The sequence below is a fragment of the Asparagus officinalis genome, chromosome 1, assembly GCF_001876935.1.
Source record: "Asparagus officinalis chromosome 1, Aspof.V1, whole genome shotgun sequence".
NCBI lineage: Eukaryota > Viridiplantae > Streptophyta > Magnoliopsida > Asparagales > Asparagaceae > Asparagus > Asparagus officinalis.
In genome coordinates, this window is record NC_033794.1 from 96,825,264 (window position 1) to 96,836,887 (window position 11,624).

Here is an 11,624-nt window from a genome sequence, read left to right on the forward strand (position 1 = left end):
TGCCAAGGCTCGCTGAATGTATTTGATCCCATGAAGTACATCCTATGCACATGGGTCTGGGACTCCTCCACTCTATTTGTTTCCATAACCTGTACGCAGAAGAACAAGTGCTTAAACCTATAATCAGGACTTTGCTGAAAGTTCTACACCTATTATTGTTAGAAACAGGAAACACAAATGCATCACCTCATTCAGTGACTCCAGAAAGGGGAACGAGTGATCAATTTGAGTCCCATGCTGTGTGGGAGCGGGGCCAGGCAATTCATCCCCACCAACAAATTTCACTCGTGCTACACTCATAACTAAAGCTAGCAAGACAAGAAGACTCAAGAGCAGAAGACCAAAAGGCCATGGCCCACCAAAAGTGAAAATCAACTCCTCGATAGCAGTATAACAGTGTGGCATGCGATACCTTTCAGATACACATTTATATGGACAAGGGGTCCGAGATACACCTCCTGTTAAAACAATACTGAATAATAAGATTTAACAGAGTAAGAAATGAACAGCCTTTTAGTCAACTAGAGGTACAACTATGAGCTTATGGGCATGAAACAAACTAAAAACAAAATCAAGTATGAAACCTTTAAGAACAACAAATACATAAAATAACTTGTAGCTATCGTCTGGAAATATAGACTACATCAACAGTTTGTGATCACGTCAGCATAATTTTTATGTTTAAATAAAGAGAATTGAGGAAAGAAATACCTCGGACAGTAATATACATTGCGCGATGAGGAAGCTCATAAGAGGGACACTGATGACAAAGAGAGCGATCAGATCCTGTAGCATTCTTAAACGTTCCCACTGGACATTCCTGCATCAGATCAATAAAGTTTACATTCTAAAAGATACCAAAAAAAAGAGATAGTACAACAAGAGATAAAATACAGGTGAAGAAAAAAGGCATGAATAACATAACAGAAAAGAAATGGAATGAGTATGAGGAAGTTTGTGAGTTTCATGTGTGATAAATTGGTTATCAACTAACATGGGACTGTCTAACTCTAATGCATATCTATCAACAAATTTGGTTTTGCTCACCATGCATTTTACTGTTTACGCATTAATAACCTATTGATAATGCACATCAACAACATATACATCGGACAAGCAGTTCACAATGCTAATCAAACCTATTAGAGAAAATACTGAGATGGAATTAGAATGAATAGTTACATGTCTTCACATTGAAGGAAGTTGTGCGTGATATATTGAAGCTTTTTGTACTCCTACCACGATGCATAGATTCAATCAAGAAACATGCACTTGAAACTAACGGAACCAATTCCTGCAATGGTTCCCGCTATTAAATTATTGGCTTCTGCAGTGCCTTTATAATCGATGGGTGGGGGAGGGGGGAAAAGCTCTAGGCAGCCACCCGCACGGCCTGTATTGAGATATAGAAACATGTATCGAACTGTAAAAATCAAACAATGACGACGTATTGTATGACCTTTTAAATCCATCATCATCGTCATTACACGACTTCTCTTTCATCAATGTTAAAAAAAACTCAATAAAAGAAGCGATACCACCAATATGCTTTAGAAAACCATGCAAAAATACATACAAGGTGGTTGTGCGGTAACAGTAGCAATGTGTACCTTCTGTCTATACACCCACTAAAGAAACACTTTCGCCTTTTTGTATAAAATTTGTAACATTTACTCTCTTCACAATGGCGACAGAGATATCATCGAAATTGGAAAAGAAAGAGCAAGTTAAGAGGATGAAACAAAAGCACTCAAATCTTTTGGCTAGATCCACAATCCGCTGATATCTTGAATTCCAATAATACATCAGAAACTGTCAGAAACACCTTTGCTCTCTGAGATTTATGTTTAATAAGAGGATGAAACAAAAGCACTCAAATCTTTTGGCTAGATCCACAATCCGCTGATATCTTGAATTCCAATAATACATCAGAAACTGTCAGAAACACCTTTGCTCTCTGAGATTTATGTTTAAACATGAAATCTTTCTCGTTTTATTATCTTTTGAAAGCCTTTATTCAACATAATACTGTAGAATAGATAAAAGAAAGTATTGCATCCTGATTATACTTAGGTCAAGGCTTGCATTTGAACAAAATAAAGGAAATAGAAAGGTACCTTGCAAAAGATTCCATAAAGCCCTCTGGGGCAATCCTTTCCAGTTACCGTCCCGTTTTCTCCAGCAAAACCTTGTTCCTTGTGCAAGCCACCCCTGTAAAAGAAATCAACACAGCGCTCCATAACCTTACAACATATAGCATGATCTAATGCTCCACAACCTTACACCATATGACATGACCAAATGCTCCATAACCTTACACCATAAAATTTGAAACCAATTTCCAGAGTATCACTTAAATATTATTGTCATGGAAAGCATGAGAATGAGTTATGTCATTTTACTTCTCCACGCCTAGAAAACGAACTGGAGAACATGATAATTGAGATGCCTCAAATTTAGTCCCACATGGGATAATGAGTAGAGTTCTATAGGCTTTATTAGCCAAGTCATGAGAGTCGAGTGCAACATTGGCTAGCCAATTTTGGCAGTAGATTAAACTAAACAACGTGTTGCACTCAGTCGATTCCAGGGCTTATAATGGGCCAACAGGCTCATGGGCCTGAAGTGTGACAATAGGAATCCAAAATGACTAGGACTCCAATAACACCAGTAACTGGTCAAAGGTAAACCAATAGATTTGATAACAGAAACTCTTTTCTCAGGTTGAAGCATAATTATTCCCCAGAAAAACTTAAATGTCATATGAATAAGTGATTCAATGAATAAGACAAAACCATTAGCAAAAATTTTCTATTTCAACAACAAGAATTGTTTTTTCTACATTCATTTCCATTAAAGGCCATCTCCTTTGTCAGGTTAGCAAATGAATGTCCTTGCTTTCTTTCAAAATTAATGTTCATAATGTTCTACCCTTACAAGCCGCTCCTCCAATATGAACCGGCAACACCTTCTTGGTGTGTTAGGTAGTCCATCACATGCGTCCAAAGGCAACACCTTCTTGGTGTGTTAGGTAGTCCATCACATGCGTCCAAAGGCAACACCTTCTTGGTGTGTTAGGTAGTCCATCACATGCGTCCAAAGGCAACACCTTCTTGGTGTGTTAGGTAGTCCATCACATGCGTCCAAAGGCAACACCTTCTTGGTGTGTTAGGTAGTCCATCACATGCGTCCAAATGGTTCTCCTCCACCTTATCCTTGAGACAGGTCTTGAGTTATTTCATTTGTTCTTATTAATGCACTTCTTCCTTTTTGTGGGCATAATAGTATTTTAGGTAGCTTTAATATGCAGTTAGTTTCCTGGATAATCTTGATGGGTTCTAGAGTTACCTTTTTGTTTTAGTTAAGGGCCACAATTGTCCAGTGTAGTAGCTTTCTATTAAATGTTTCCGTATGGTAACCAATCAGACCTGAATGTCATGTGTTTCAACTTTAAGATAAGGAGACACTAGGGTGACAAATTCCTTCATTGCCTGAGAAAAGTGGGTTGTCAAATTCCCAAAGTACTAATAGGCATTTTGGTAGATGAATGTTATGAAAATAACAAGAACTCATCACCATGTAGAAATGTAATAGTTATAATCAAAAGGCCATAATTCTAGTGCACCATCTCGAGCATAAATAGAACTAAATACTGGGTAAAAGTTCCTCACGGATACATGATACATCCAGTGCACATAGAGGTTATGTCATATCAAGAAGGCAAGCTTTTAGACCTCTAACTATAAAATAACCACCATGTACCTAATAACGGGAAAATTAGTAAAAGGAATATATACATTAGTGAAGAGAAAACGATCACATTCTGATAATCAAATCAAAGATAAAAACGGAAGAACAAAAAAGCCAAAATGCATACCGGTAGAAACTCATCAAATAGCTCAAAGCAAAAAAAAAAGAACTCAAAAGAATAAAAGCAATGGTATTAGGTATGTCAAACCTTGTACTTATACTTCCATTTATGCTTGCAACAGGGAGATATTCATCCCCTGTGGGGATATCAGACCAATGTAAGTGAATCCGCCCACCACCGCCACCGCCCCCACCATAACGGCTTCCAACGCCCCCAACACTTGAGAGAACAGAACCTTCAGCAAGAGTTAAATAACTCAGAAACAAAAGAATCGAACCCCCAGATCCACCCCCAGGCCCTCCATTAGCAACAGCTTCATCATGAAAGCCATTTCCACTAAAACTTTCACCATCAGCTTCCACTGACCCATATACAATTAAACTTGATAATGCATGCTCCAATGAACCCATAACTGTAAAAGGAAGAGCTGGTCAGCAATTAGAAATGACAGATTACATTTGCAGAGACAACACAATCCAACATCCTCAAGATTACAAGCATTTATTCCACAGTAGAGGCCAACCGAATGAAGGTGCCAAGATAATACCAGTATTAGAATCTACATGGAAAAATCATAAAACTGAATGCAAACTTCCAACTAAGCTATGGTGAACGAGCATGGGCATGGGAGACGTACACAGTAAGACAAAAGTGCATATAAGCAAAATCTTAAAACTTTCATTGGATGTGAATACATTGAGATTATATCATAAAATAATAGTTTGTGTAAATATTTAAAAGTAATATGTAAATATATAAAAGCATACGTATATGTAAAGAATTAGGTGTAGGAAGGACATAACCTTGAGTTTCATAACAAGGTTACCTTGTAGACTTTAGTTGTGACAAGCTAGGCATGTATGATCTGTATGCTCCAGCTTGAGGGCCAGTGTTATAATAGGACTTAGTTTATTTAGAAAGATAGTATATCTAAACACTTTCGCCTTTTTGTATAAAATTTGTAACATTTACTCTCTTCACAATGGCGACAGAGATATCATCGAAATTGGAAAAGAAAGAGCAAGTTAAGAGGATGAAACAAAAGCACTCAAATCTTTTGGCTAGATCCACAATGAGATTTGAAGCAAAATGCCTGTGACATCAACCCACATGAAATCTTTCTCGTTTTATTATCTTTTGAAAGCCTTTATTCAACATAATACTGTAGAATAGATAAAAGAAAGTATTGCATCCTGATTATACTTAGGTCAAGGCTTGCATTTGAACAAAATAAAGGAAATAGAAAGGTACCTTGCAAAAGATTCCATAAAGCCCTCTGGGGAGATTTGAAGCAAAATGCCTGTGACATCAACCCACATGAAATCTTTCTCGTTTTATTATCTTTTGAAAGCCTTTATTCAACATAATACTGTAGAATAGATAAAAGAAAGTATTGCATCCTGATTATACTTAGGTCAAGGCTTGCATTTGAACAAAATAAAGGAAATAGAAAGGTACCTTGCAAAAGATTCCATAAAGCCCTCTGGGGCAATCCTTTCCAGTTACCGTCCCGTTTTCTCCAGCAAAACCTTGTTCCTTGTGCAAGCCACCCCTGTAAAAGAAATCAACACAGCGCTCCATAACCTTACAACATATAGCATGATCTAATGCTCCACAACCTTACACCATATGACATGACCAAATGCTCCATAACCTTACACCATAAAATTTGAAACCAATTTCCAGAGTATCACTTAAATATTATTGTCATGGAAAGCATGAGAATGAGTTATGTCATTTTACTTCTCCACGCCTAGAAAACGAACTGGAGAACATGATAATTGAGATGCCTCAAATTTAGTCCCACATGGGATAATGAGTAGAGTTCTATAGGCTTTATTAGCCAAGTCATGAGAGTCGAGTGCAACATTGGCTAGCCAATTTTGGCAGTAGATTAAACTAAACAACGTGTTGCACTCAGTCGATTCCAGGGCTTATAATGGGCCAACAGGCTCATGGGCCTGAAGTGTGACAATAGGAATCCAAAATGACTAGGACTCCAATAACACCAGTAACTGGTCAAAGGTAAACCAATAGATTTGATAACAGAAACTCTTTTCTCAGGTTGAAGCATAATTATTCCCCAGAAAAACTTAAATGTCATATGAATAAGTGATTCAATGAATAAGACAAAACCATTAGCAAAAATTTTCTATTTCAACAACAAGAATTGTTTTTTCTACATTCATTTCCATTAAAGGCCATCTCCTTTGTCAGGTTAGCAAATGAATGTCCTTGCTTTCTTTCAAAATTAATGTTCATAATGTTCTACCCTTACAAGCCGCTCCTCCAATATGAACCGGCAACACCTTCTTGGTGTGTTAGGTAGTCCATCACATGCGTCCAAAGGCAACACCTTCTTGGTGTGTTAGGTAGTCCATCACATGCGTCCAAATGGTTCTCCTCCACCTTATCCTTGAGACAGGTCTTGAGTTATTTCATTTGTTCTTATTAATGCACTTCTTCCTTTTTGTGGGCATAATAGTATTTTAGGTAGCTTTAATATGCAGTTAGTTTCCTGGATAATCTTGATGGGTTCTAGAGTTACCTTTTTGTTTTAGTTAAGGGCCACAATTGTCCAGTGTAGTAGCTTTCTATTAAATGTTTCCGTATGGTAACCAATCAGACCTGAATGTCATGTGTTTCAACTTTAAGATAAGGAGACACTAGGGTGACAAATTCCTTCATTGCCTGAGAAAAGTGGGTTGTCAAATTCCCAAAGTACTAATAGGCATTTTGGTAGATGAATGTTATGAAAATAACAAGAACTCATCACCATGTAGAAATGTAATAGTTATAATCAAAAGGCCATAATTCTAGTGCACCATCTCGAGCATAAATAGAACTAAATACTGGGTAAAAGTTCCTCACGGATACATGATACATCCAGTGCACATAGAGGTTATGTCATATCAAGAAGGCAAGCTTTTAGACCTCTAACTATAAAATAACCACCATGTACCTAATAACGGGAAAATTAGTAAAAGGAATATATACATTAGTGAAGAGAAAACGATCACATTCTGATAATCAAATCAAAGATAAAAACGGAAGAACAAAAAAGCCAAAATGCATACCGGTAGAAACTCATCAAATAGCTCAAAGCAAAAAAAAAAGAACTCAAAAGAATAAAAGCAATGGTATTAGGTATGTCAAACCTTGTACTTATACTTCCATTTATGCTTGCAACAGGGAGATATTCATCCCCTGTGGGGATATCAGACCAATGTAAGTGCCCCCCCCCCCCCCCGCCACCGCCCCCACCATAACGGCTTCCAACGCCCCCAACACTTGAGAGAACAGAACCTTCAGCAAGAGTTAAATAACTCAGAAACAAAAGAATCGAACCCCCAGATCCACCCCCAGGCCCTCCATTAGCAACAGCTTCATCATGAAAGCCATTTCCACTAAAACTTTCACCATCAGCTTCCACTGACCCATATACAATTAAACTTGATAATGCATGCTCCAATGAACCCATAACTGTAAAAGGAAGAGCTGGTCAGCAATTAGAAATGACAGATTACATTTGCAGAGACAACACAATCCAACATCCTCAAGATTACAAGCATTTATTCCACAGTAGAGGCCAACCGAATGAAGGTGCCAAGATAATACCAGTATTAGAATCTACATGGAAAAATCATAAAACTGAATGCAAACTTCCAACTAAGCTATGGTGAACGAGCATGGGCATGGGAGACGTACACAGTAAGACAAAAGTGCATATAAGCAAAATCTTAAAACTTTCATTGGATGTGAATACATTGAGATTATATCATAAAATAATAGTTTGTGTAAATATTTAAAAGTAATATGTAAATATATAAAAGCATACGTATATGTAAAGAATTAGGTGTAGGAAGGACATAACCTTGAGTTTCATAACAAGGTTACCTTGTAGACTTTAGTTGTGACAAGCTAGGCATGTATGATCTGTATGCTCCAGCTTGAGGGCCAGTGTTATAATAGGACTTAGTTTATTTAGAAAGATAGTATATCTAGAAAGTAATTTAATTCCTTTTGTAATTAGGACTTGTATTAGTATTCTATTATAAATAAAGGTAGAGGAAACCTCTCTCTCTCTCTCTCTCTCTCTCTCTGATTAGTGATTACTACTCCTACATAGGGGTGTCCAAAAAGCCCGCCCTCTTTATGTTTTTTATATGTATAATATATATAAAAATAGTGATTTTTTTATATTTTTTATAAGTATTATATATGTATAATATATGTATATATAAATATATATAATATGTATAATATATGTATATATAATATATTTTTATATATGTATAATATATGTATATATTATATATGTATATATAATATATTTCTATATATGTACAATATGTCATATGTGTGTATATATATACTCTCTCTTAGTATATAAGTATATATAAGTATACTCTCTCTTATATAAGTATATATATGTATAAGTATATATAAGTATACTTTCTCTTATATAAGTATATATAAGAATACTCTCTTATATATGTATAATGTATGTATGTATGTATGTATATATATACTCTCTCTCTTAGTATATATGTATATATAAGTATACTTCTCTCTTATATATGTATACTCTCTCTTATATAAGTATATATAATTATACACTCTCTTATATATGTATAATATGTGTATATATATATACTCTCTCTCTCTCTTAGTATATATTATATATAAGTATACTCTCTCTTATATATGTATACTCCCTCTTATATAAGTATACTCTCTCTTATATATGTATAATATGTGTGTGTATACTCTCTCTCTTAGTATATAAGTATATATAAGTATATATAAGTATAGTATATTACAACGGCTACTTCTTCCCTATTGGCCCAACGGGCAACGATTACTTATGCGATTCTCTCTCTCTCAAGTTATAACTTATAAATATATACAATATATTTACATATAATATTTATAACTTATAAATATATACAATATATTTACATATAATATATGTATATATAATATATAGTTACATAATTTTGTAAGTATATACTAATACATAATTATATAAAATATAATAATGTCAAACTAATTTTTAGCATTTTTTATCAAAAAAAAAAGAAAAGAAAAGAAATTTAAAAACCTAGTTGGGAATCTTGGGATGTACTTATCTATTGTGATGCGATGAATTCCAAAATAAATTTATACTTGTAATTTATAAATAATTTAGTAATTATTAATAAAAAATTTATTTTTATAATTTTTCATCTGTAATTTGTCATTTTAAGTGATTAATAAAATTATTGTTTTTTATTAACTTTTTTTGTCTTTTTTTTGTATAATTTAAATTTTAAATAGAATTAAAAAAATAAACCGGGCCAGCCCGGAACCCGGCCCGGTCGGGCCTGGGCCCAGACCCGGCCCGGGGTACCCGGGTCCGGGCTCCGGTTTTGCCCGGCCCGGCCCGGATGGACACATCTACTCCTACAGAAAGTGCATTTGATGATTGTTTTCTCTCTGATTATTAATTCTACAGAAAGTGCATTTGATGATTGTTACATACATACCTATGATGCCTCCACCAGAAGTTGCAGATGCCACACTGTCATTACCACTGCCACTGCCAAGTTCACATGGCAAGTCAGCACTTCCATAAGCAATACCACCCTCAACAAAGCTTCCATTGTAGAAACCATCTCCACCTTTACCACCATGCCCTCCACCACCACCGAGACCAGTGCTTAAAACCTTCCCACTACCAACCCCACCTTTGCAACCTGAATAAACAGAAACTTTATTCAGGAAAGGTTTCAGTTCAATATCAAATCAGCAGTTTTATGCTTCATTACATATAAGAAGATAGGCAAGAAAAGAATGTGATAATGAAAGAAAGACAAAAATGAGTTCACAACTTCCACGGAACTCTTCAAAATCTGATTATTTGCATATACAAGTAACTTTACCAAATCCAGATGCAGTGATCATCCCTAGATGATGTACCACAACAGATCTTGCCCTGTTGAAATGAATGACAGTTCCCTCAATACGGCCAGCAACATCAATATCCTCAACACGACAAATCTGCAAAAGAATTAAAAAAACAACTCAAACTTGTAAAGAAAGTAATGAGAAAAAGTATTAGATAAAATTGCAAATAAATCGCAGAAAGAAATTGTTGTCTTGTTTAAAGACAAAAAATTAACTGAAAACTCAATAAAAATGAAGCACCTGAAGAGTAAAAGCTAATGAAGAATTCACATTGCAATCTTCAGGAGGATGAATTAACTCCACTGGACAATTTTGGAGTTCGCAAGCAAGCCTTGGGGCCCTTGAACAAACAACAGACCAAAAATCAGCATTATTATACAAATGTTAGCAAGGAAAAAAAAAGCAATCTTAAATCGACCAAACTTACATCTCATCACTCGCATTTATTAGGGGACCACGTAAAACTGAGCCAGTTCCCACCTATGAGAGAAAGTATATATTCACCAGGTATATAGCTTATTTGAGCTTGAACAAATATAGGAAAAATAATAAGGGCACAATATCAGAAGCATATGTAACAAAGGGCATGTAAACTAAGTATGGTCAGTACACGAACGAACAGTATACAACTGGGGTTTACCAAAACTGAATCCACGAAAATCTCAATTTTGCCTCTGAACATGTGTTTATCATGTTGATGTAGCTGTATAATGTCACATGACGGCAGGACTATAATGTGCTGCAACACCACCCCACGTCTCAACATTTATCAGCTTGCTCCACATCAATATAAAAGCAATAATTACAAGCTTGATCAAAATGGGACCAGCATTAAAATGGTCAACATATGGACAAGTTGGATCTTATAAGATGCTGAATACATTGCTGACGTATATACCTTTTCTTTTCTCTCTAAGAGTCAGCATTCAGCAATCTTTCAATGAGAAATTCTCTTTACTTACTACCAACCTAATAGATATGCAAGCCTAAAGAGAACACAAGGATCAGCAAGCATCTCTACTGTTCCCTAGGATCTTGGAGCTCAACTTGCTTGGAAGTTTTCCGCACTTGCTAATAAAATAAAATGCTATTAAAAAGAGTTGACTATTTTGAAAATTTTGGGTGATCAGATAATTAAGACAGGAACAGGGTGAATAGTACTTTAGCAAAGGTACTGTTCACACAAAAATTGTTATACTGCAGCAAATGATGGTAATATGCCTGGTCACAGTATTATTCAATTTTAGAATTTGTCTGTTTGTTTAACTGTTTCTTAAACAATATAGTAGCCCACAGTTCTGGGGTCTCTCTGGGACAGAAGATTCAGTAACTATCATATAGTAAAAGGCATAGACTAGTGTGCCATATGAAAGAATTATAGGGCTCTTTTAATTTTCATCTTGTGACATTCTACAAACATGTGTTTCATTTCTCTGTTAATATAAAAATTTTGCAGTATATGCAGATGATTATAATTTAAACCTGGTCAGTTATCTTAGGCCAACTTCCATATAACTGTCATCATATTTTATTAAGCACATTCTTTTTGCATTAATTCAAACTTTAAATTATATTAAAAAGCACACCAGAAAAGAGAGGTTATAGAACTTTACGACAATTCACGAAATTACATTTATTTATACCATCAGATTCAAAAATGAGAAACAAGATTATAGCGGAAGAATTACTGAATTGGTCAAAGAGAGTGAACATAAGGACCTCTGACAAAGAAAAACAAACACTCACATGAATACTATAAAAAAGCGATAGAACTAGGTGTTGTGCTTCTATCAGATCTCCAGGA

The 11,624-nt window shown here is 35.3% G+C and overlaps 1 protein-coding gene across 1 annotated transcript in view; it reads right to left on the bottom strand.

Annotated features, from left to right (window-relative positions):
* The window catches only part of LOC109828752, a 31,977-nt gene that overhangs the window by 7,786 nt on the left and 12,567 nt on the right, over positions 1-11,624 (bottom strand). The window contains exons 7-16 of the mRNA XM_020395675.1: positions 11,567-11,624; positions 10,248-10,300; positions 10,061-10,160; positions 9,796-9,913; positions 9,400-9,609; positions 3,959-4,283; positions 2,118-2,211; positions 712-820; positions 187-458; positions 51-89 (exon numbers count right to left, since the gene is read on the bottom strand). The exon at positions 11,567-11,624 is cut by the window's right edge and continues 3 nt beyond it. Of these exons, the coding sequence (XP_020251264.1) occupies positions 51-89; positions 187-458; positions 712-820; positions 2,118-2,211; positions 3,959-4,283; positions 9,400-9,609; positions 9,796-9,913; positions 10,061-10,160; positions 10,248-10,300; positions 11,567-11,624 (1,378 nt within the window). The remainder of the gene's footprint in view (positions 1-50; positions 90-186; positions 459-711; positions 821-2,117; positions 2,212-3,958; positions 4,284-9,399; positions 9,610-9,795; positions 9,914-10,060; positions 10,161-10,247; positions 10,301-11,566) is intronic.